This window comes from Chenopodium quinoa, unplaced genomic scaffold, assembly GCF_001683475.1.
Source record: "Chenopodium quinoa cultivar QQ74 unplaced genomic scaffold, ASM168347v1, whole genome shotgun sequence".
Classification (NCBI taxonomy): domain Eukaryota; kingdom Viridiplantae; phylum Streptophyta; class Magnoliopsida; order Caryophyllales; family Amaranthaceae; genus Chenopodium; species Chenopodium quinoa.
The window spans coordinates 1,955,849-1,981,689 of record NW_018744790.1 but is presented as its reverse complement, the minus strand read 5'-3'; the positions used below and the strand labels follow the sequence as shown (position 1 = coordinate 1,981,689).

At 38.5% G+C, this 25,841-nt stretch overlaps 5 protein-coding genes across 5 annotated transcripts; 2 read left to right on the top strand and 3 right to left on the bottom strand.

Annotated features, from left to right (window-relative positions):
• Nucleotides 1-869: 869 nt before the first annotated feature.
• LOC110703949 lies at nt 870-2,221 on the top strand. Its single transcript, XM_021881753.1, has 2 exons — nt 870-1,466; nt 1,555-2,221. Exons 1-2 carry the CDS (start codon nt 908-910, stop codon nt 1,701-1,703), a joined length of 708 nt encoding a protein of 235 aa, XP_021737445.1. The 5' UTR covers nt 870-907; the 3' UTR covers nt 1,704-2,221.
• A 45-nt stretch (nt 2,222-2,266) lies between these two features.
• LOC110703948 (protein MAIN-LIKE 1-like) lies at nt 2,267-4,287 on the bottom strand. The gene is made up of 3 exons (XM_021881750.1): nt 3,120-4,287; nt 2,614-3,039; nt 2,267-2,530 (listed from the first exon to the last, which is right to left on the bottom strand). The coding sequence occupies exons 1-3, from the start codon at nt 3,870-3,872 to the stop codon at nt 2,390-2,392; spliced, it is 1,320 nt and encodes a 439-aa protein (XP_021737442.1). The 5' UTR covers nt 3,873-4,287; the 3' UTR covers nt 2,267-2,389.
• A 9,729-nt stretch (nt 4,288-14,016) lies between these two features.
• On the bottom strand, nt 14,017-14,817 carry LOC110703874. Its single transcript, XM_021881653.1, has one exon. It carries the CDS (start codon nt 14,815-14,817, stop codon nt 14,017-14,019), a length of 801 nt encoding a protein of 266 aa, XP_021737345.1.
• Nucleotides 14,818-14,845: 28 nt separating this feature from the next.
• On the bottom strand, nt 14,846-15,616 carry LOC110703873. The gene has a single exon (XM_021881652.1). The coding sequence runs from the start codon at nt 15,614-15,616 to the stop codon at nt 14,846-14,848; it is 771 nt and encodes a 256-aa protein (XP_021737344.1).
• A 3,487-nt stretch (nt 15,617-19,103) lies between these two features.
• LOC110703947 (glutamate-1-semialdehyde 2,1-aminomutase, chloroplastic-like) lies at nt 19,104-23,553 on the top strand. Its single transcript, XM_021881749.1, has 3 exons — nt 19,104-19,514; nt 21,804-21,977; nt 22,196-23,553. Exons 1-3 carry the CDS (start codon nt 19,323-19,325, stop codon nt 23,261-23,263), a joined length of 1,434 nt encoding a protein of 477 aa, XP_021737441.1. The 5' UTR covers nt 19,104-19,322; the 3' UTR covers nt 23,264-23,553.
• The last annotated feature ends 2,288 nt before the right edge of the window (nt 23,554-25,841 follow it).

Sequence of the window (25,841 nt, the reverse complement as noted above, 5' to 3'; positions counted from 1 at the left end):
AGACCAGCCAAACCGAAGACACATCTACAACGTCAGACATAAATTGAGGTTTGAACGGTCAGAGGGAAGGAACCCTATCCAGCAGCTTCTACACCAGGCACAAGCACGTGGTTACCTGTACTGGTTTGAATCTGATGAAGACACATCGGAGGTGACTCATTTGTTCCTTGTGCATCCTGATTGTGCTGATATGATTTCGTCTTGGCCATCTGTGATTCTGATCGATTCAACGTACAAGACAAACAAGTATAAGTTTCCACTGGTTGAGATGGTTGGGATGACTCCAACGAACCAAAACTTTTTGATTGGTTATGCAGTTATGAAGGATGAGACGGTTGCGAGTTACCGTTGGGTGTTGGAGAAGTTGAGAAATTACATCGGCCCAAGTGTTCAGCCATCGGCCATCGTCAGCGATTGTGAGGGAGGTCTCTTTGCCCCTATAGCGGAGCTGTTTCCGGAGTCGAGCCACTTACTGTGCACATGGCACATCAACAACTGCGTGAAAGTCAAAGCCTACAACCTTTTCAACAAGAACTTAGATTCAGCAGAGAGATTGGTAAATGGTAAGTGGCGGAAGATCCTGCAAGCTACTACGGAGGCAGAGTACGACCGAGCCTTGGATAACTTCAAGGATGCATACCAATGGTGCCCGGCAATCGTAGACTATGTGATGCAGCAGTGGGTGCCTCAGAGGGAAAAGTTTGTCAAATATTGGACAAACCAAGTTCTTCATTTTGGAAACACTACTACATGTAGAGTTGAGAGCGCTCATAGAGCTCTGAAGGACTGGATTGATTCTTCCACCTCTGCTTTGGATACACTGTTCGGGAGAATAAACAAGGCTATTGATACTCAGAGGAACGGCATCAAGAACTCTCTCGAGGACTCCAGACGGCGACATGGCACGATGTATAGCCATTTCATATTTAAGATTCTCCATGGTCGTGTGTCACACTACTGCTTGGGGTTGATTCTGAGCGAGCACACCAGGATGAGGGAGTTGGGTGATGAAGTGGCTATTCGGTGCGGATGTGCTTTATCGGTGACTCATGGACTACCTTGTGCATGCACCATTCACCGCGTAATTACGCAAGATAGGGCGTCGTTACATGTTGATCAGGTTCATCCATTCTGGCGGACGCTCGTTATCGGAGAGCATGCTGTTCCACAGACAGTCAACCGTGAACAGGAGGAGTTGGAGCAGTTTCGTTCGATGTTTGACCAAGTGTCCTCCAGCCACCCTTCAATCATTCATAGTGCTACCCACGTACTTCATGACATGTTCAACTCGTCGTGCTTGGATCATGAGGAACCTGAGGGGGTCGAGCGACCACGGGGCCGACAACCACGGCGGGAAAGGAGTGCGTTTGAGTATATTCGTGGTCGTGGTCGTGGTCGTGGCCGTGGTCGTACATCGTCATCAAGTGGTAGTCAAACTTCTTCGTCGGTGAATATGCCCGGCACCGGTACGGTACTTTAGTTTAATTTACTTTTTAGAGTGTTTGTTTAGTTTTCTGCTGACTTGTTAATTGTGTTTTTTGATGTGTGCAACAGGTAGAATGGACATTGAACATTTTCCATATAAAGACAGGATCCCTAACATCATGATGCCGTTCCTGGACGGGTGGAATGATGTGGTTGCAGATGGTAACTGCGGATTTCGGGTTGTGGCTGATGTGTTTCAGATGGGTGAAGACAACTAAGGTTTAGTGCGTCAGTTGATGTACAGTGAAATCGCCTCAAACCGAGTTGTTTATCGCCACGTGTACGGACAGGACTTGGATAGGTCTCTGCAGCGTATCCGGTGGGGAGGAGGACGTTGCGGTCAAAATCATTGGTTCGACGCGCCACTTGATCTCTTCGCCGTTGCAAACATCTACAAGTGTGCAGTGATGCATTTCGGCCTTGGTTTGCATGGTGGAGCTTACTATCCATGTACCACGGTTCTGCCTTGGTGTTCGCGTGAGACCGTCACCAGACCGGTAAGAGAGGTTGCTATTGGATTTCTGGGGCCGTCATACAGACATTTCATCCGACTGGACCTGTCACCCAATTTTCCGGTCCCACCGATCATACCAACGTGGTACACCATTCGTACAGCAAGCGTAGAGGGCTGGGATGCGTTATATCATGACCGGGTGCAGCAGTGGAACAATCTAGTTGCCTTTTCTATGTGACCTTCTATTGTTATTGCTATTTAGTTTTCCCATTTAAATGTGAACTTGTATTTAATTTTCGTATGCCCACTAATTACAACTTAAAATAAAAATTATAAAAACTAAAAATATAATGTCAAATTCTAAGAACTTAAAATAATAATTATAAGAATAGATAATGTTAACTTTTACAAACAACTAGGAAAATGTTATATAAATGCACTGCCGACATATCAATAATCTCTCTGTGACGCCCACTGCCACTGCTCAAGGGCCCGTTCCAGTTCATCAATAACAGCTCTGCCTGTTGCAGTCGTCATGTTGTCCCTCTCCTCAAAAAGTCTGTGTCCCAACTGCGTCATCTTTCCCATCCACTACACATAACAAAACACATAAAATTCAATAACGACGTATTATATGAAAAAAAACACAACTACAAATGTTTTATGAGACGTACCGCATCCACGGCAGTGGGCGGTGGCACATCATCATCATCGGCGTCGTCGTCGTGGTGGACGTCTCTGATCAACCTCGGGTGCGAGTGCCGGTTGTACCACTCCATGTAGTGCTGGTCACACATGGCAGCCACCCCAGTTGGCGGCCGCTGCAGCTGCTCAATCCATATGCGGGCAACCATTGGAAACTGCTCCCACGTGCCAATCATGCTTGCCGGCCATTGGACGACGTACTCCTTCGACGACGCAGATCGGACGGCCTTACTGGGCCATGCTGGTGGAGGAGGAACAACTTGGACATATCCAAGCTGGCGAAGACAGCGCTGCGGCATGTACGCCTCTACGATCTCACGATACTGAATCAGTCCCGTGTAGAGGGTCCTGGGTACCCTATTACTAGGGTTCTGGCCGAAAGGCATCCAGTTCACCTGCACATTTTTTAAAATTAGTAAGATTCATACAATAAAAACATCAAACTATAAAAGTAGAAATAATTTAAACACTTTACCTCTAATGGGGACATCCTGTCAAGCAATAACCGTATCGATCGCAGGCGGTCAATGGACTTCTTCTCGACACGCGGACTCCACGCACAGGCACGTGGCTGGCCATCCCCAATAGGAACCGGGTCGCGGTGTGGTCGAAACGCCGGGAAATACTCGTATATCCACGTCTGTAACAACGTCATACATCCAGTGATACCTGCCGCATCAGCCCGGCTCGAGAATCCTAACTGGCGATACATGTACGCTAATGTAGCCGACCCCCAAGAAAACTGGCCTACTCTGTCGGGCTCACACGCGTCAACTATGTCGCGTGGCCTGAGCTTGTTTCCGCTCTTATCCGGAAACAAGGTACACCCGAGAAGAAGAAAAACATATGCAGCCAGCTGTGTGTCCTGCGTCCTACGTGAAGTGGGGTGCAAACATCGCTGCAAAACTGCTGCGATCTTAACACCGCCGTGATCCCACACACCAAGTGCCGCTGTGTACAGCGCAGCCCTATCCACCGCCAACAGCTCCGCCAATAAATCTGCCTGATCCGCATCTGTGACAAGAGATGCTCGGTTTCCCTCTACGGGAATCCCAAGGATGGCCTCGACGTCATGCAACATGATCGTCATCTCACCAAACGGAAGGTGGAAAGAGTTCGTGTCCGGCTGCCATCGCTCAACGAAAGCCGTGATCAGCGTCGAGTCAATCCTCTCATGCATGGTGGCAGGAAGGTGGCTCACTCTAGTGCCCCTCAATCGGCCGACCATCTCGCTCTCCTCCGGCCAAGCCTCAGCCCAACTACACAAGAAGTTACAAGTCCTCTCCCGGGTTTGGCATTTCAAAATGCCGCTATCCAAAGCCCGCTCTTGGTCCTCCCAAATACGGGTAGCGATGTGTCCTAGAAAGCTAGGAATCACACTCCCGTCTATAGGTCCCCCAGCCACCTCGCCCCTCACCACCCAAGAATCATTAACGGCCCTCGACCGTTTTCTGCTAACCGCAGACACAGTGGACGCAGATGATGTGCCAGATCTACTAACAAATCTACCATCTCTACCCTTACGCACGTCTACCCTACGCGTCTCATACACATCATCAAGCCTCTGACTGAATGGACCGTAATCATCATATGGTCCACTCTGATCGTCCACATCCTCATCTGCATCCTCCTCCTCCTCCTCCTCATCACCGTCATCATCTTCATCATCCTCAGAATAGTGCACCCGTTCTCTACGAGCCGAGGCCGAAATACCACGGGATCTAACGTGTCTGGGCCCCGAGCTCTCCATTGAGTTGATCGTACTTCTCATAATGTCCATACTCTTCCCAGCCCCAGAACGAAAATACGATGCCTAACACAAAATAACAAAACATGTAATATGCAATATAAACATGTAATATACACATAAAAAAAGTAATTAAAATAAATAAATAAAACAATATACATATGATGGAAAATAAATTAAAAACATTACAAAATATTAACAACCTAAAAATAAAAAAATTAATAACCTAATAAATAAATAAATAAAAAATTGGAAAAATTGGAAAAAAAATTACCCAAAAAAAACAAATTGGAAAAAACAAAGTAAAAAAAAAAATTAAAAAATAAAACGGAAAAACAAAAACAAAAAAAAAGCAAAAAAAAAAATTTGAAAAAATAATTCAAAAAAAAATAAAAGAAAATGAAAAAAAAAAAAATTAGGGTTCCGGCGCCTGTCCCAGACGCCAGAGCCGCGGTGATGGCGCCTGGGCAGGACGCCGGTACTACGGTGGTGGCGTCTGACGTGGACGCCGCCACCGTGGTACCGGCGCCCTGCCCAGGCGCCATCACCGTGGCAATGGCGTCTGGGACAGGCGCCGGAGCCGTGGTGTCGGCGTCTGGGCCAAACGCCGCCGCCCAAACACCGCCGTCCAGCCACCAGTCGCCGCCGGGCCACCACCTTTTCCGGTTTTTTATTTTTTTTTTTTAAATAAAAAAATTTACAAAAAAAAAAAACATACCTTTCCTCCTCCAAACCCCCTTGCTCCGGCCACCGGTGCCGCCACTTCCTTGCCTTGCCGCCTCGACATTTTGAAAAAATATTTTCGAGAGAGAAAGTGAGACTACAAAGTTAAGAGAAGATGAGAGTGTGTTTTTTACTAGAGTAGAGAAAATATAATTTTAGTTCGAGGGCAAAAGAGTCATTTCACTTTTAATTTGTGGGCTTTATGTGGAGATTTGCGGGCGATGTTTAGCAGTTCACATAAAAACCCTATTTAGATATATTAATATACAGCAGGACAATATTACATATTAATTAATTTTGTTTTTTCCTTTTTTCAATGGATTAGAGAGGGGTAATTTAATTAAATAATAAGACAAACATTTTTTTAAAAAAAATCGGATGTATGATAAAATATTGTAAATTCGCTTCAAAATTACCTCAAAATGAACAAAAGTTACCCTATAATGAATGAAAGTTACCCAATATATATAAGTTATCCTGACATACTACCTCCGTTAACTATTATTTGCAACAAAGGGGTATTATTTGTGAAATATAAAATATTCCTTTGTTGCAAATAATAGTTAACGGAGGTTGTAAATAAAATTTATTGAAACTTTATGGATAAAAGTTTCCCTAAATTTAACAAAAGTAACCTAGATGTACAGTAATATTATTGTACATTTGATGTATACAAAAGTTTTTGAAATAATATTCATTCGTCACTTACATTCACCCCTTAAAAGATCTAAATTCTCAGTACAAGTATTAAATATTCCTAAACTAATGGCTTCGCTTCTAATTGCTTCTGAACAATTTTAGATGTCTTTGCATCGTTCTTGACGAAACTTCATTGATGTACAGTCGCAAAAGTGATAAAATTTGATTGGTCATCAAGATCGGCATATTTGTCGGACGAATAGTGCAAGTTTCTCTTAAGGCTAGACATGCTTGCTAACCACTTCCCTTCATGATGATGGCGTTTTTCATTCCACAACTCATTCTTCTTGATCACATCCCCATACTTGTCAAAAATAGGTTGATAATTCTGAACTCTTATTAGATGGGCTAAGGCCAAAAGAACCATCCAAGGTGGTTGAATTTGATCAAGACTCCCAGGTTATACTTCTCATAAAAGGTTAAGGCCAAAGTAACAATTCCAGTCATGAACTCACTAACTTTAACTCCATCATCTTTCAAGTAATGCAAGTTATAATAATTCTTTCTCATATCATCAGTCCTTTCCATCTGTTTCACATTCACATGTAAAACAATCAATTCAATGTTAAATCACATAAACAATTCAATTCAAAATTCATTTGCAATAAGCAATCCATAACTCAATTAATCAAGTATAATTCAAGATCACCCAACTGTAGGTAATAACTCAAAAATTTTGGACCTAAGTATGTAGACATGCAGTACAGACAATAAATGGGAACAAATAAGAATATTGCATATTTATACAAAAATATATACATATAGAAACAACCCAATAAGTAAGACTACTCAAAAATAAAATAAAAAAATATTGGGATACTAATATTATAGGCAACAAGATATTACAAAGTATTTTATTGAATTAATAAGTTTGACATATTTAGATTCTCAAAGATTATGGGTATCGAGAAGATAATTTGTCTTGAAAGTGTTTTTTTTACTGGACAATAACAGGACCCTTAAAATATATCTTTTAAAAAAATATCATATCTTTCTCTTTTTATTTTTTTTGAAAAACAAGTAATTTTTTTTGAAGGAACGAGAAAACAAATAATTATACTACGTAATACTCTGTATATTGTAAAGTTAAATTAGGCAAAGTATTATTATGCTTCATTCATTATGCAAGGATATATTACCAAGTGGTTGTTGGTGTAGTGATGATTGGGACTACACTAGGTAGGGAGGACCCATGTTCGATCCCATACAACAACAATTGGAATATAACTTAACCACCCAAAACTAATTCCCAAATCCGAATTAGCCCAAAAGGTGAACCGGATGAAACACAAAAAAAAATTATGCAAGGTCATAATTACACAATGCTAGGAATCAAACAGAATCCCAAAAGATAGAATTAATGCCTAACTTAAACTCTATCAAATCACACAAATATAGACATATATTCTATGATATCAAATATATATCTTTTCTAATATATATCCTTATTCCTTAGTGTAGTCGGTTGTTCAACTTGAGTCGCAAGTATTTCCTAATCCTTTTGCTTTTTTTTTTTTTTTTTTTTTTTTAATTTCGTCAAACAGCTTCTTATAAATTACCCATCAAAATCCAAAACCATAAAACCTCGATTAAAAGATGCTTCAAAAAAAAAAAAAAAAACCTCGATTAAAAGATAAAAACCAAATAAACAAACACCATATATATTATTATTGTCCCAAAGTTTTTCTCCATCAAAGCCAAACACTAAGAAAAATCAATAATATAAGCATGGTGGCACGAGTAGTACGAGTCTCAAGTAAGAGAAGAAAAATATTAAGGAAAATCTATAGTATAAGCATGGTGACACGAGTAGTTCGCATTTCAAGCAAGGGAAGAAAAACATCAAAAAAATCACAAATATCACTAAACACAAAGTTACAATAATTGCCTACTGAAATTCTTGTAAAGATTGCTAGTAAACTTCACATTACCAAAATTTTACTATGTCGTCAAGCTTTGTCACACAATAACCATAAACTTAACAATATTTTGTTGACCCTATTTTCCCTACTTTAGTCCAATCCCACATCAACAATAATTATAATAATAACTCATCCAAAAATACATCTTTCTTAGCTTATAGTGGTGTATCAAATTCTTACACCTTGATTGACTATAGTCTTGATGATCACCTAATAACCGAGTTTCCTTTCAATAACTTAGATTTTGGAGAAATTGTGGCTTCTTGCAATGATTTAGTACTGTTTTTGGTTCAAGATTCTTGTCGTCCTCTTTCGTTAGGTACGTTGCAGTTGGTGAATCCGATCACAAGGTATTGTTTGGTTTTTCCTGAAGAAATGTATACATTTCCACGGCCGGACCCTGACTATGGGCTGGGTTACGATTCCAAGACTGGACTATTAATAGTGGTTAGGTTGTATCATCAACGAGGTAGTGCTAAAATTACGGCGGAAGTCATGACAGTGAGGGATGAAGGTGATTGTGCTTGGAAGGTTGTTATGGATACGGAATGGACTATAAGATTTACTTCGATACGAAGCAACGCTGTTGTATTGAATGGTACGTTACATTGGCTAGTAGACAATGATAATTTGATACTAAGGTTTGATATCGACGAAGAGAAGTTCTATTTTATCCCTTTGCCTTGCACTAGTAATACTCCTAGTGAAATAAACCCGAAAGCGGAGATGATGGCCGCGTCACATCTCGGTGTATTGGATGGATTGCTTTGTGAGGGTGTTGCCTGAGTTCAAGGATCGGTAACAAAGGCGTGGTGATGTGGGTGATGGAGGAGTATGTCGTCGTAAATTCATGGACTTGTTTTACATTCATTGATGGACTTGATATTAATGAGGACTTCGTTCTAACTCCGGAGATTAAAGATGGAAAGATTAAAGATGGCAAGATGATATTACTGACGACATTGTCCCATAGTCTATGTGTTACGGATTTCTTTATTGATGTTTATAATCATTAGGTAAGAAAGAGGGACAAAAGAGTGCCTTTGTCGGAGGGGGTGGGCGAAACAAGAGCATGGATGACAGTAGATTATTTTGTGCCTAGTTTCTTGTGAAAGATCTTTAGATTGGAGTTATGTAATTGCATTTTTTAGTTGGTAATTCTATAATAATGTATGCACATAAAGGATTAATACCTTCTCTTATACTCGTATAATTGAAGTTCTTTTTTATGTTTTAAATCAAGAAACTAAGGGCATATTCACTTCATCTTAATTTCATTTCATTTTAGTTCAGATCTAATCAATTCAATTCAGTTTAGCTTCTAATTTCCTCTCTCATAAAATATTAATTTCCTTCTCTAATAAAATTTTCATTTCAACTCAATTCAGCTCCAATCGGTTCAGTTCAGTTTAGCTTTTAATTTCCTTCCCTTATAAAATATTCATTTCAACTCAATTTAGTTCAACTCCAATCAGTTAAGAGTAGCTCAATTCAGTAAATGTGAACAAACCTGTAGGGAATATTTCAAGCGTTAATCCCCTAACTTGAACTCCACTGTGATCATACACTAAAGTACGGTGGCGTCCAAAGGGAAAGAAGATAGAGTAAAAGAGTCGCCAACAAGTTTTTTAGGAACTTGTAAACCGTTCACGAGGTGAAGGTTACACCCCTTAACGATCCAAGAGATCGTCAACTCCATAAGGTCTTGAACCAAATAGGGTTCGGGGATGAAGGTTCAAATCCAACCTAAAAGAGATTGAACCTGCCCTAATAATAGGCCTCTACTTTATTCTGATCGTATTCATGTGCGCTTTCTGACTAACATGCAAGTAATAGGATTAACCTTAAACCTGTTTAATCTATGTTGGTTGAATATTAATGCACAAATAAATCTATTATTGGCGATCACTTGAATTATAATCAAATTAACCCTAAACAAGATTATTAAATATCTTATTAAGCGTGATTACAAGTATAAATTCCCTTTAAACATGCATAAAATGTGTGATCAAGCAATAACAATAAATAACAAGCAACACAATAATAACCATCATAAAAATAATAATTATAATCATAAATCATAAAAATAATCATGATAATCATGTTAAAGCATAATATTAGCAAGATCCTAGGCATGATACTAACAAGATTAATAACAAACCCTAACATGTCACTAAGCAATAAAAATCAAATCTTTAACCCTAACATGATACTAACAATCATAAATATTAGGAAGAACATAAAAGGCATCATAACGATCATATTTAGTATTAAAGTTACCCTAGATATGATACTAGGAATATCATAATAACACCATAAACATGATTTCTACATCATAACATCAATAAAAATCATTAAATTACTTACTTTGATGCCTCGTACCTCTTTCTAATAACAAAATACACACATTAGTAACTTCAATGAAAATAATAAGCAATAATTAAATTAGATAATTGAAAGAGAGATTTGGGACCAAACCCTCGGAAATTAAACCTTTCACATCTAGGGCGAAGGCAACTTCGAATATGGCTAAGTGTATCTAAGTCTTGCGAATGCGGAATTTTGTATTAGAGAAAAGGCTAGTTTAGAAAAGAGAGAGAGAGAGTAATCAAGAAAATCTTGATGAGAGTTGGTGAAAATAGAGAGAATCGATGATTGTAGGTGATTGTGGATGAATGAAAATTGGTTATTCGAAAACGGAGTTTTTAGCACATTATTTATAATGAAAATCAGCCAAAAAGATAAAATATCAAAATAGAGTTCTGGCGCACATAAAACGATGTTGGCGCCAACGCTGGCAATTGGCGCCAGACACCAACATTAGCGCCAGGCGCTACAGCTGGCGTTTGGCGCTGATTCAGAAATTCACACGTTTTCTTAAAATCAGATAGAAATTGCCGTACAGGAGGATAAAATCGTATCTTCCTCAAAAACGTTCTTTGATTTTAATTAAAACTCTGAAAAAGTCAACAAAAGTCAATTTATCAATGCTAATTGAATTAGGAATGAAAAGAACCTTCTAGAAGAATCTAGAAGACTAAAACCATTCCTAATTGTATTAGCAATAATAAATCTATATTAGGACCTCCCATAGATCATTGGGCCGCATATAAGGCTCAAACCGGGCCTAGTTTGGTATTTTGGCCATAACTTCCTCAATATTCATCGGAATTGGGCTTATAATATATCGTTGGAAAGCTCTTGTCAAGCCCCATCCAACTACACTACTATTGAACCCATATCATTGACCAACCAAACTGGATTGGCTGTTTTCTTAAAATAAGTTTTCAAAAACAAAGAGAAGAGAAAAAAAATTAAAACTATCCGCAACACTAAACTTTCCACATTTTCACTTCATTCGATTATGATTCGACGTGAAAGACACTCATCACTGGGTTTGGTTTTGGGGAGACACAAATGGGTGTCTACAGAAGCCCCCACTTTGACTGAGTTTTGAGAAACGCAAGTTTCGAAAACAAAAGTCAAAGTATCGATAGGGACGGAGAATGATTTAGAACGTTCTGCGATTCTAAACCACTCTTGTAACACCAATACCTGCAAAATAGCGTTAGTTAAACAAATAAAAGAGTTCAGAAACGCGTATCTTGCACCGTCGAGCACACGTCTCTGAAAGTTACCGATTCGTTGCCGCATTGCTGTTTTGATGACCTCCTGCCAAGAGAATGTCATCCCGCTTGAAAATTGCTTCCAAACTTAGGGGGTACAAATCGGGGCAAGGCCACATCTACTGCATCATTATGCAAGATACGCCCTAAAGCTAAGGGGGGATTTGAACCAACTGGAATATTTTGTTCTGATTTACTCCTTGATTGGCTAGCCAATATGCCGCTTGGTTTGCTTCACGATATATGTGCTTCACTACGATTTCCCAATCTTGTTTTTTGATCAGATTTTTGCAATGGACAATATCATGAATACACTCTCCATTGTAATTATCATTATTAAGGATGTGGACTACCGCTTTATTGTCTAGTTGCATCTGTAGCTTCTTGACACCTAACTTTTGAGCTAATTCAAGACCATACTCTGCAGCCAACACCTCTGCTTTAAAGGCATTACAATTGCCAAGCTTAAGGGAGTATGCATAAGCAATTTTCCCTAAGGTAACCCTGATGATGCCTCCTCCTCCAGCTGGACCCGGTGCACCCTTGGTTGCCCTATCTGAGTTCAACGCAAGCCATCTAGGTGGCAAAGCAACCCACTTAATGAATGCTTCCCTTTTAGAACAACTTGGGAGTTATCAGTATTGTTATCCCCCATAACCCTCCACACTTCTTCAAAGCGCTTTAGCAAGAATTACTTAACATCAACTGGAATTTCATTTGATTTATCAAATTCTACGGTGCATTTCCATCTCCAAATCCACCAAATCACAATAGCAAAGTATGTAGGCCAAATTTTAGGAGATAAATTGTTATTGTGTTGTAGCTTTATTTTTTGAATTATTCATTGCTTCAGTGTGCCAGTTCGGAAATTTGATGCATTTGCAAGTCCTCCTACTTGACGCCATACTTCCCTAGCTGCCTTATAATCTCTCAGAACATGGAGTGTATTTTCCTCCATGTTATTACATAGCTTACAGCAAGGATCATCCGTTAATGCTCGCTTAAACCTATTTGCATTAGTCATTACCTTATCATGGAGCACCAAACAAAGGAATACTCTTATTCTTTGTTGCACTCTAAGGCGCCAGACTAGCTCCCACGACCCATCTTCTTGAGTCTCATCATCATTACGAATAAGTTGAAAAGCAGACTTTATGGAGAACCTCCCTTTCGAGCCATTCTGCCAATAAAACAGATCACTCTGCTCTGGATTTTTAATAATGCTATGTGATTCGATCTCCTTCAATATATCTGGAGGTAAGATGTCAGCAAAAGCAGCCCACTTCCATCCTAGCTGCTCGTCCCACATTTTGGCTACTGTAGCCCCTTCAATATCCAAGGGGATGATACCAATAGCCAGCTCTCTAAGCGGCTGAGAACACACCCACCTATGGTCCCAAAAAAGGGTGGTTTTACCATCACTCATTACAACTCGAGCGCCTCTTGAAATGATGTGAGTGTTTTCTATAATGCCATTCCAAACATTTGACATATTCTATTTTGGCTCGAACATATTAACGTCACATCTACCTTTGCAATATTTGCTTCTTAGTACACAAGCCCAAAGAGCGTGAGGTTCTGTGAGAATTCTCTACCCTAGCTTTGTCAAAAAGGCTGAATTTGTTTCCCTTGAAGATTGAATTCCCAAGCCTCCCATATCCCTCGGTTTGTGCAAGTTTTCCCAAGAAATTAAGTGGATTTTTCGTTTCTCTTCATCACTACCCCAAATAAAGCGCCTTATTCTCTTATCGATATCATCACATATGGTTCTTGGTACCCTTGCGGTTTGCATTGCGTAAGATGCCATTGTTGATTTGGCTAGAGTAATCCTTCTAGTTAAAGACACATATGTCGACTTCCACCCTGCCAAAGGCCTATCTATATTTTCACATAAATAGCCAAAAGTGTCTTTGGTCACTCTTCCTGTTAATGTTGGCATACCCAGATAGCTACCAAGGTCTTCTGTTTGTTCAATTCCCATAAAATTTGTGATGAGTTGGCGCTGAGTTGCATCATTATTACCCAAAATATACACCCTCGATTTTGGATAGCTTACTCTCTGACCTGAAGATGAACAAAAACAATCCAAACATTGCTTGATATACCCCGCTTGTTCAATGTTAGCCTCGGAAAACAAGATGATATTGTCTGCAAAAGCTAGGTTCGAAAGTTGGGGACCATTTTTGCTAGCCCGTATGGGCTTCCATTGATTGAGGATAAATGACTCCTCAATTATTTGGTTTAATCGTTCCATACAAAGTACGAAAATATAGGGTGATAAAGGATTACCTTGTCTAATTCCCTGTTTAGGGGAGAAAGCTTGAGTAGGCTCTCTGTTCCATAGCACACGCATTGACGAGGTGGTTATGCACTCCATAATAACATCAACAAGAAGGATAGGAAATAGAATCTCCATTAGAGTACCTCAAATAAATTTCCATCTCAACCTATCGTATGCCTTTTCAAAGTCTATTTTTGTAGCCATAAAACCTTTTTCACCTTGCGAATTCCTCATAGTATGGATCACCTCTTGTACAATAACTATACTATCCGTTATTTGTCGGCCCGGAACAAAACATGTTTGTTTGCTTGAGGTAAGATGAGGCATCATTGGCTTGATACGGTTGACTATAGCTTTTGTAATGATTTTATAAGCTACATTACATAAGCTAATGGTTCAAAATTAGAAGCTACCTCTGGATTGTCCACTTTCGAAATTAGCACAAGGGCAGTATCATTTAAGCTTTGTGGCATTCCTTTTCCATTAAGCACATCAAAGACAAGCTTGTACACATTCTGAGATACTAGGTCCCAATTCTTTTGGTAGAATAAAACTTGGAAACCATCTGGAACCGGTGCTTTTAGAGCACCCATTTCCTTCATTACCCTATCTATTTCACATTGAAGAAAAGGCCTCGTCAGATTATTCCTGTCACGAGTTGTAAATTCTGGGAAAATATCACGAGGAAGATCCTCATGGGGCTGCTCATCTTCACTTTCGAACAAGGTTGTAAAATAGTTGACAATGTTATTTTGAACCTCGGCTTTGTCAGTTAGCCATTGGCCATCAGGCTCTTCTTTAATGGCCAAAATTTTGTTTCGCCATCTACGAGCTATAGTGCTAAGTTGAAATAAGGTGGTATTATGGTCTCCATCCTTATTCCACTCCACTCTTGATTTTTGATACCATAACAATTCCTCTAGGGCAAGTACCTCATCAAGCTCCACACTTAATTTCGACTCAAGTTTTATTAAATCCCTCGCTTTTTGAAGCGCAAGAGCACGTTGTACACCTGCAATACGTGCTAGGAGATTGTGTTTCTTCTTAAAAATGTTATGGAAATTCGTTTTATTCCATTCTTGTAGATCAGCAGCAAGTTGGTTAAGGTGAGGCATAAGAGGAGCCTCTTTATCCCACTTACTCTCGACAAAGTCCCTAAAGTTATCGTGAGTCATCCAAGCCGCTTGAATCCTAAAGGGCCTATTAATTTTTGATAAAGGAGCAAACCCGTTTGGAGCAATAATTATCGGATAGTGATCTGATTGGATTGCGAGAAAGTGTTTCATCGAAGCATTGGGGAACCTTAGACTCCATTCTCCATTGCAAAGAGCGGGCACGGTCGAGTCTTGAACTCTGCCAAGTGTCAACCGAGTTCCCTCTAGACCAAGTATGTGATGCACCACTAAATTCAATTTCCAATAAGCCAACATCTTCCACCCATTCATTAAATCGAGCAGCTCTTCTAGAGGTTTCAACACAATAAGAGCTTCTTTCCCATCGAAACCTCGTATCATTAAAATCCTCTGCTAACATCCAAGGAACATTGTGATTTGCAGCATAGTCTTTGAGCTCTCTCCATAGTTCTTGTCTTTTCGAGGGGTCTGGGCTGCCATATACTGCTGTAAAGTACCATGGAACACCATCCACTCTTTTTATTTCTATAGTAATAAATTGGTTGTGTTTATGTATTGGTTCGACAGTGACTAATTCCCTTCTCCAATACACCCATATGCCACTACTAAAGCCCTGAGCATCGACTCTAGTATGACCATTGTATCTTATAATATTAGCAATTCTCTCCGCTTGAGCTCCTCCTATATGTGTTTCCACGAGAGCTATCACATTCGGCTTATTTACTCTAATTATTTCCTTCAAAGCAAACATAAACTCCCTACTTCCTGCCCCTTGTACATTCCATATCATACAAGACATAAGCAGTGTGTTGGATGCCAAATTTGCTAGGTTTGCATTCATTGTATCAATAGAATATGAAGGATTACTTAAATAAGCTTCTTCAATTAATCAAATAATTCGATTAATTTCTACTTGAATTTGGAGGTACACCACTAACACTGGCGGCTCCGGAATTGATTCTATCCACGTCTCCATTCGAACCTCCTTCACATGAGTCAAGGGGGTTGGCTATGGTCAGGTAAGGATGATCCATCGGTTATCCCACAAAATGTGTTTTCTTCGAAGGGATTGAGAGAGTTTATTACCTCCCTGCTGAACAAATCCATAGCTGCTTAAGGGCACCACTTCCTCTATATCCTCTGTTTCTATAACTATTGTATCTTCTTTACTTGTCTTCTGTTCAGTTGCTTTTGTAGAGTTGGCTTCACCGAAAGTCAAATTTTCTTTTCTAGGATGTAAATTTGGAATTTTGCTGGATGTCGAGAAGATTGTGGGTAATTCGTTTTCAATGGGCTTCAAAGGGGTAATTTTTTGGTTAAAATTTTTTTGGGAAATATTTTTATTAGAGAAGTTTCCTTTTTTATTTTTTTGGAGCATTTGAATTTCCAGCTTTGTTGCTTCCCAATTGGAAATTAATATCTTTTTGTTTATTTTGAGAATTATCTCCAAGATTAACAGCTGTACCAAATAAATTATCTTTGCTTAAACCTTGCGAAGATAATGTTTTCATATCTTTAGTATGCATATCTTCTAAGGCCAAATCTTCTTGTTGCTTATCTTGCACTACACCTTCCTCATTTAATGCCTCAAATCTTGACCCCGAAGATGTTGGCATATTTTGTTTTGAATTTTGATTTGGCGCCCTACTTTTATTCTGATTTTGTGTATGCGTACCTCCACCATCTTTGGCGTTTTCCAGTGGGGGCTTGTCTATCCTTGGATTCCGTTTCCGGACTGGTTTTTTAACCAACATCCACGAACCAAAATCACTATCTTCCTCAGGTCTTGGATGTTTCTCAATAACTCCTTCAGCACCCACACCATGCTGGTTTGCAATCTCGTTATTAACTTGATCCACAATCATGTCTTGACTCGAGTGGGATGAGGCACACCATTCTTCAACATGCCCTAACATACCACACTTATTGCAAATTAATTTGATCCCTTCATATTGGATCCTCAAAATTTTTCCTTTAAGCCAGAACTTCGACAACGGGGGCTTTGACAAATCAATCTCTACACTTAATCTTGTAAACTGTCCTCTTTCAGCATATGCAGTAGATTTATCCACCCTAATTACTTTTCCAAGTTTCTCTCCTATTTTCTTAAGAAAATCCTTATCGATTTATTCCACTGATGATAAGTTTGAAATACGAACCCAAGCTGTCAACACTTTAATCGAAGCTTCCTCAGGGATAAAATTTGGTGTCCATTTACGGATGGTAAGATATTTATCATCTATCAACCAAGGTCCTTGAGTCAGAACATAATTATAGTCTTCTTGATTATTAAGTCTAGCAATAAAATACTTACATCCTATGTTTGTGAGGGACATTTCACCTTTCAATTGCCATTTCCTCTTTAGCCTTTTCATTAATCCCATGTAGCCCAAACTTAGCTTCCATCAAACATTCGAATGATTAGAGTGTTTCTCCAAGGTCGGCGTATTGCTCTCTTCTCTTCCTTTGTAAGCAGAATGACAGGGCACCTATCATTATCTACCACATCTTCCGGGGGGATATCATCATCAGAAACATCATTCTCATCATTCTCATCATTATCAAAAACCTGGCCGCTGTCCTTTGCCATTGGTTCTAGATGGGTATCTCGAATGAGATCTCTGAAGGACCTTTGGGGCTGACCTTCCCTATGCAAAATAGGGACAAAGGTCTGATTGTTCAACACCACTGGTCTCCCACCTTGAATATTGGAGTTCAAAGGTGCAACCTCCATCCAGGGTTCTCATTCTTGTCATTTCTATTAAAAAATTTCATGTGTAATCTTTCGTTTTGGTTTTTTACTGGACCTAGCCACCCTCGTCAGCGACCTCCGGTGGGATTGGCGGTGGAAGGGACGATTGTTGCGCATGTTCCATTTTGAGAGTGTATTTTGTAACAAATTGCTATAATGTCTATTGTCTTAAAAAAAACTCTTAGTTGGGGTAATTGCGGTAAACCATAGATATTTTTCCTCATTGAAATTTGATTTTTATTTAAGAGCAATTTTATAAATAAAGTATAAATAATTTTTTATCAGGTAAATTTTATTTTTATTTTTTATTTCGGGGTTAACTTTACATCATTTTAAATAAACCTAAAAGTGTGCTGACTTGTTCACAAACTTAAAGGTGATGATTTATACTACATGCTACTCATGACCAAGTGCTACTAATCTATTCGATAAAGAAATAGAGGATGACAAGTGTTAGTTAAGCAAACCCCAATACTCTCCTCTTACTACCTAGGAGTGAGCATAACAGGATACCCTAATAAAATTTTCGGAATCAGAATTGAAATATTTACAGCAGGTTCCTCAAAATGAGTATCAGACCTACAAGTTCTAGTTTTGATTCAGGGTACAATGTCTTTTAATATATTTCATACTTTTTTGCAAAATCATTTTGAAAAAAAAAAAAATTAAGGGTTCATTAATTTATACTCCCTCCGTCCCTAATATTTTGCCCCATTGCTGTTATTTGGGTCAAATTTTTAAAACTTTGACCATCAATTGTCATTGATCAATAAGAACTAATATAGTCATGTGTGATCTTGATGTGTTCGTCTCGTTGTATATTTTATTAATATCAAGTTTTATAACTTTTACGTGAAGGAAAATAGAGTTATATTCGTTTTAAAACACGACTTGGAGACCGTGAAAAGTCAAATGAGACAAAAATAAAGGGACAGAGGGAGTAACTATTATAACTTGCAATACAACAAACCAAAATTAGTTGTTTGGCAAATTTAATACTCGGAGAAATTGGAGAAAGTGATAAAATATGGAGGTAGTGAGTAGGTGGAACAATAAAAAATTGTAAAAAGCAAAAGTAGTAGATAGAATTGAAGGAGAGAGAATATGAAATTAATAAAATAGAATTTATGTTGGTTTACTAGTTAAGAAAAATGAATTAGATATTATAAAAACTTTCCAAATAAGGAAATTGAGCACATATTTTAAAACGACTAAAAATAAAAAGTTGAGCAATTATTTAAATCGGAGAGAATACATATATTTATTTATTTTTATTTGTTAAAAATTGGTGTTGGGTTGATGCATGATTTAGGATTAAGTTATAGAGTAAGTTACAAGGTACCCTACATGTTCCGATTTCAAAAAATTGAAAACCTGAACCGAAACCTATTGTAACAAGTTCTCTATTTTACTACGCGAAATCGGAACCTCTTGTACAAGTTTCAATTCTGATTGTATCTTGATTTTTTTTGGTTCTCACCCCTATCACTATCCATAAGGCCTATTCAAACAAGAAAATTATAATTGCAACTATTTACAAAAAAGAAGTGAAAAATATACTCACTTCGTTTCGGCCTAAACAAAAATCAACCCAACATTTCAATAAAAAAGAAAGCCCAATTTACAAAATCACCAAACTTTATTGAAGCTTCGTCGTATTCATCTTGTATCTTTTTGGTGAAGAAAGTGGCTCATCTCCTTCCTCTTATCTTGACTTCCTGCAATCGAGAGGAGAGAGAAAGCAAGCAATTTTGAGGAGAGAGAAAGCAAGCAATTTGAAAGCTAAAAGGCAGCCATGGCAGGTGTTGCAGGAGGAGTAGGTATCACATGGCCATCAAAGCTTTCCGCCATTAAACCATCTTCTTCCAAATCTAAGCACCCTTTTCGCTCCCATTCTACTCTTGTTGTTAAAATGACTGTTTCTGTTGATGAGAAGAAAAAGACTTACACCCTTCAAAAATCTGAAGAAGCGTTTGCTAAAGCCAAGGTTTTGATTACTCATCATTTCTCTTTAATTGTGATTTTTTTTTTTTTTTTTTTTTTTTTTTTTTTTTTTTTTTTGTTGATTGTTTATGATTTTGAGAATTGGGTTCGTTCTCCATTTTGACTTTAATTGTCGATTTTGCGTGCTATGTAATTTGAGATTTGGGAATGTTTTGCGATCTTTGTTACTTTTTGGTTCAGGTAACTGACTCATCTTTTTGGCATTATTTTTAACTAAGGCCTTTTTGGTTGACATTATAAAATGGGGGAATTGAGAATTCATGGGAATTGGTAAGGTGGGTAGTTGTTTGGTTGACACAAAAAAGCAAAAATGAGGAAGTGAGAATTCATGGGAATTTCAACTTCCCACAAAACAAGGCCTAAAATGTACTCATAGTAATGCATAGAATATATCAAAGTTCCAAAGCAAAAGGATGATGAATTTGGGTATAACCCAAAACACCTATACAAAGAAACTACACAGTAAGGCTTTCAAGCCATTCTCTATTTTTTACATTTAGCTTTTGGCCTCCTAGAGCTAACATTCTATGTTTTATGTCACATTGGGACTGTACAATGTTGGGGATGTTCATGATTTTACTCTCCCAATATGCTATGTTCCTGACCCTCCAAATTTGATACATGACTGCCAGAATGCAGCAAGTATTTACCAAGTTTCTCTGGATGCTATTTTTTTATCCTGCTGCAAGCTTTAACAATGGTATCCAGCTGGATGCTTTGTGGCCCAAAACCAATCTAAGCTCTGATATGCTGCCATATACTGCTGCTGTAATTACATTGAAATAATTATATGACTATGTGACTCATCAAAATCTACACCTAGTATACACTTCTTCTTATCCTGTTGCAGTTGAATATGCTACATGTCTCTGGTCTTCAATCTATGCTGAATGACTAGCCAAGCAATGAACTGATGTTTAGGTTGCGCTGTCTTTACCCAGATTACCCTATCCCATCTGCATCTGTGATTCCTGGCTGAGAGAATCTCATAATACTTCCCAATCTTCTCTGTTCCATTTCTGTTACTATTACATAATTTATCCCCTAGAAAATGGAATGGTTGTTGGGTTGGTGGTGGTATTAAGACTCTAGCATGAACCTATATATGATAAAATTAAACTCTTCGGTCTTATGTATATGCAAAGAAGGTAATAAGAGCAGAGCCTGCCCCCTGTACTTGGTTAATTAGTGATGCATCTTTGGGTATGAACCTTTGTATTCTTATTTGTAGAGTCATGATTGTCAATTGCTAGGATTTGAGGCTTTGATTCGATAGTACTGTATATTGTATTTCTTTTTGATGTTTTAAGGTGGGCCCCATTTATTCGTTTCTTCGTGAAAAGGATTCTTCAATTTTGTTGGGAATGTTAGATGAGATATCTAGATAGGTGGGATCAAGGATGCTTTTGTAATGATTGTTTACTGTAGTATGCTTTGGATGAAATCCTCATTACAACCTCATTTGTTAGCAAATATGACAAGGGCGCTTTGCACCTTTTGCCTTTTATGTTGTCATCTTAACATTGTGAACCGCTGGAACAGGGTGGTGTCTATTATAATGTGGTATCTTTTTCCATATCACTCTTGTTATCTGCTATAAAAATAATTATGATGAAGCATTAAGCATTTGGTGGCTAACTTTTTGGAGTAAGCATTGCTGGAAGAAATCTGTTAAACAATAAACACTAATGGGGCACACTTCAAATTTTCAAGTATCCTTTGAATGGGATATGATTAGCTGATGGGATATGCTAACTGATGTTTCTTAGAATTTTCAAGTACCCAATTATAGTCCCTGAAAAACTTCGACTAGAACAGAAGTAGCTGTGTACCAAAATATCCATTGATTGGAACAGAAATTAACCGAGCCCATAGTCTGGGTGTACTGCACTGCTAGATGTTACCATTTAAATTGATTCTTGGAGGATTTAAGGAATTATTTGCTAGAGGAAAGAAATTTTTGTGTTGATTACCTTAGCCAACAAACCTCAAGCCCTTTCGGTTTATTAGAAACTCTAAGAGAGTAGATTCTACTTCCTGCAGATTTTATGGACTTCACCTTGGATCTGATTTTTTTTTTTTTTTTTTTTATTATTGAATATTGTGCTGAATGAGGTGTTGAGACTGGCTGTTTAGTGGACTTCGTTATTTAGTGTCTTTTGTTTATATGTTATTTTTATCGCTATTTAGCTTGGCAAATTTTCAATAGTCATACAACACCTGATTACAAGTTATCCTTCTGATTTTAAAGATGGTTTCATATGAATTGCAGGAGTTGATGCCTGGAGGTGTAAATTCCCCTGTCCGTGCCTTCAAGTCAGTTGGTGGACAGCCTATAGTGGTAGACTCTGTCAAGGGTTCTCACATGTGGGATATAGATGGCAATGAGTATATTGACTATGTTGGCTCATGGGGACCAGCTATTATTGGTCATGCTGACGATGAGGTTTCATTTTTTCTCCCGAATACAACTTCTGATATATCATCCTCTGAAAACTGAGCATTTGGTTTTACTTAATGTTATTTGTATTATAAATTGTAATGCTATTTGTTACAGGGTACCAATTTTTGGTCCCAACATCAGCTAGTGTTAATGCATAGGTTAACATAACCAGATAGTTATGCTTGTATGGTTGTACCTAATTATCATTGATCTCCTAACAGGTACTTGCAGCCCTGGCGGAAACTATGAAGAAAGGGACAAGTTTTGGTGCTCCTTGTCTTCTTGAGAATACTCTGGCTGAGTTGGTGATATCAGCTGTTCCGAGCATTGAAATGGTCCGATTTGTAAACTCAGGTACGGAAGCATGTATGGGTGTTCTCCGTCTGGCCCGTGCGTTCACTGGCAGACAGAAGATTATCAAGTTTGAGGGTTGCTACCATGGCCATGCAGACCCATTTCTTGTGAAGGCAGGAAGTGGTGTTGCTACTCTAGGGCTTCCAGACTCTCCAGGTGTACCAAAGTCTTCCACCTCAGACACCCTAACTTCTCCATATAATGACATCGAAACTGTGAAAAGTCTCTTTGAGGCTAACAAAGGAGAAATTGCTGCCATAATCCTAGAACCTGTTGTCGGAAACTCAGGTTTTATTCCTCCAAACCCTGGCTTCCTTGAAGCCCTCCGGGAAATCACCAAAGAAAATGGAACTCTCTTGATCTTCGATGAAGTTATGACTGGATTCCGTTTATCTTATGGTGGTGCACAAGAGTACTTCAAGATTACGCCTGATCTTACAACACTGGGGAAAGTCATAGGTGGTGGTCTTCCTGTTGGTGCTTATGGAGGGAGAAGGGATATTATGGAGATGGTTGCACCTGCTGGACCAATGTATCAGGCTGGTACTCTCAGTGGAAACCCATTGGCAATGACTGCTGGGATACATACACTCAAACGATTGATGCAACCAGGAAGCTATGAATACTTGGACAAGATTACTGGTGAACTTACGCAAGGACTCCTTGATGCTGGGAAGAAGGCTGGGCATGCAATGTGTGGTGGATATATCAGGGGAATGTTTGGGTTTTTCTTCACTGATGGGCCTGTATACAGCTTTGAGGATGCAAAGAAAAGTGACACTGCAAAGTTTGGCCGTTTCTACAGGGGAATGTTAGAGGAAGGAGTCTACTTTGCCCCTTCACAGTTTGAAGCTGGATTTACTAGCTTGGCTCATACTACTGAAGATATTCAACAAACAATAGCAGCAGCTGAGAAGGTTTTCCGAGAGATATAGGACGCTGAATCTTTACCTCGTGGTCTTCAGTTTTGTAGCTTTGTTTAGTTGATAACCTGTTTCAGACATTGCTTCTAATAAATGTGGTTGTATTTTCTATTATCCTGTTGTCTCTCTTGTAAGTTGTATTTTCTAGTGTATCTTCTTAATATTTGTAATCAATAGTTAAGTTTATTTGCCAATGTTCTCTTGAATCCTTATCATTGAAGGAAGTCATGTATGTAACTAATTGAAAAGAGAAAATAGTTGTTTAATCTAAAAACTTTATAGAGATGAGAAGTTGGGTTTTACAGAGGTTTCCCCTTCTTAGCCGTCTTATTCCTCTTCCTTTCTTAAGTTCCCTGGTGTGTGCCTTTAATGGTCTCTGCTGATTATCAATGCGGAAATCACTGCACAAATTCATCTGAGGAGTGTGATCCAGGATGTTGCTTTATACATACTGTTATTATCAGGACATGTATTGACACTTCATTTGGTTTATGCTAAATGAGATGAAACTTTCTTCTATTTTTTTATTTTTTTTTTCTACTTCTTGCTTTTTGTCAATGACCATACAGAATAATTTATTTTGGTTTATGTAGCCGACCCTACTTATGGGATTAAGCCTATAATTGATTGATTGTACTTAGGGGTGTAAATGAATCAAGTCGGTCAATAAACTACTCGGATTCGAGTTCGGTTAAAGCTCGTTCATGTCCGTTTATTTGATAAATGAGTCAAGCTTGAACAAATTTTGAAGCTCATTTAATAAATGAGCTTGAACACTGGTGTGCCTCAGTCGTATGCAACCAAAAATATCACAACTAAGCTAACTGCAAATAAACGTAGTTAGGGAAGTCGAGTTCGAATCCACAGGGAAAAAGGGACTAATAACTGGAAACCTAAGTGGAAATACTCTAGGACGGTAGTAACCTAAGTAACGAGGGGGGTTTTCACGAGCAATGATGATAAATGAACTAAGTAAGAACAACGAACGTAATGAATAGGTAATCAATGAGAAGAACGGTCTTGGTTATGCGAAATCCACTAATGAACATACAAATTGATCATAGAAGTCTCCTCAATCAAGCTCTATTGAACACCTTGTTGTAGAATTCCTAGATTCTAAATTCTCATAAATAGTTAGAAATAGCAAAGCGCTCCTTTCTAACCCTTTCCAATGCACAATTCAAGACAAGCGCTCTAAATTATCCACAAGAAGAAAATAAACGGAGAAATCAACAAGGATTGAATAAATTAACACAAGCGGTCTAATTTCTTCAATAATATTATTCCCTCTTCAAGTTATCAACCAAAAGCATGCATCAATAACCTAAAGTTGCTACTTTGGAAAGATTAATTAGATGCAAGCGAATCCAATAATTCTAACCTAGCAATTGATTAAAGCAAATCATGAAATTAATTCAAGGAACAATATATATTCAATAGATATTAAGAGAAGAAAGATCTCACAATTCGTAGCCAAAAGCTTCAATCTTTAACCAAGAATCCGGAAGATTAAGCTTCCATGGATTCTAATTCCAAAACAAAGAATTCTGAAAATTCCAAGAAAACCCTAGAAAGCTTTTTTCTCAAAACTTAATTCTCCTTCTTTTTTTTTCAAACTTAATTAAAACTAAGCTATTTATATGTTTCTATATTTTAATAACATAACACAATAATAATAATAAAATAATATCCAAAACACGAGCCAAAACAAAGCCAAATTGCTGAAAATTAACCAAAACAGCCCGAATTTCTGCCAGAGCCGCTGCCAGCTGCTCTGGACCCGCTGGCAGCTGCTCTGGCAGCCCCTCACTCTGGTATACCCGCTGCCAGCGGCTCTGGCCAGCTGCCAGCGGCCCTGGCAGCGGTTCCTGCTGTTTTTTGCCTTCTTTCCTTGCTTCTTCTTCTTGCTTTGCTTCACCTTTTCCTCAAGCTTTCTTCCTTGCTCTTTCATGCTCCATCACAACTCTCAAATCACGAGCCAAGGTCCATCCTTCTTACATAACTCTTCATTGGTTCCCGAGCTCACTCACTCACTTATACTCATAAATCCCGCCTTTTGCACATAAGTGAGATCACAGCCCAAAACTCACAAAAGCTAACAAAAGTACATATAAAGCATCAAAACACACCCTAAAATGCTTCTCTCAACCCATGATAAGAAGGCTTATCAAATTCCCCCATGCTTGAACCTTTACTCGCCCTCGAGTAAACTTAGAGAATAAAACACATCCTCCTCACTAAGGTTCAAAACAGAAGATGGTGGAATCAAACTAGCTCTACGCACTCAAACTCAACAAAACATCCTAGTACTTATCAACCAATCACAATCACACTCCCCCATACTTCACACTTTAAATCTCCCTTTTTTCTTATTTATCAATTCATCCCCAAAATCAACTTGGAACGATAAACGCATAGCCATGAGTATGAATATTCTCAACCGCCTAAAGAAATGAAATTTTTGATAAAATTGGGCAAACAAAAACTCAACTTAACCAAAAATCTCATAAAAACACTTCCACATTCAAGAGTGAAAACAAACAACTCATGCTCTCAAATTCCTAAGATGATCAACAAATTCCCCCAAAAT

Bases quoted from the DNA above. Each gene is read 5' to 3' on its own strand.
- LOC110703947 (XM_021881749.1), top strand. From the start codon at position 19,323: ATGGCAGGTGTTGCAGGAGGAGTAGGTATCACATGGCCATCAAAGCTT. The intron at 19,515-21,803 runs GTTTTGATTACT...TATGAATTGCAG, and splicing joins AAGCGTTTGCTAAAGCCAAG to GAGTTGATGCCTGGAGGTGT. The intron at 21,978-22,195 runs GTTTCATTTTTT...ATCTCCTAACAG, and splicing joins TTGGTCATGCTGACGATGAG to GTACTTGCAGCCCTGGCGGA.
- LOC110703948 (XM_021881750.1), bottom strand. From the start codon at position 3,872: ATGGTCGGCCGATTGAGGGGCACTAGAGTGAGCCACCTTCCTGCCACC. The intron at 3,040-3,119 runs GTAAAGTGTTTA...AAAAATGTGCAG, and splicing joins ACAGGATGTCCCCATTAGAG to GTGAACTGGATGCCTTTCGG. The intron at 2,531-2,613 runs GTACGTCTCATA...TGTTATGTGTAG, and splicing joins CGCCCACTGCCGTGGATGCG to TGGATGGGAAAGATGACGCA.
- LOC110703873 (XM_021881652.1), bottom strand. From the start codon at position 15,616: ATGAATGCAAACCTAGCAAATTTGGCATCCAACACACTGCTTATGTCT.
- LOC110703949 (XM_021881753.1), top strand. From the start codon at position 908: ATGTATAGCCATTTCATATTTAAGATTCTCCATGGTCGTGTGTCACAC. The intron at 1,467-1,554 runs GTACGGTACTTT...TGTGTGCAACAG, and splicing joins GGTGAATATGCCCGGCACCG to GTAGAATGGACATTGAACAT.
- LOC110703874 (XM_021881653.1), bottom strand. From the start codon at position 14,817: ATGACTCACGATAACTTTAGGGACTTTGTCGAGAGTAAGTGGGATAAA.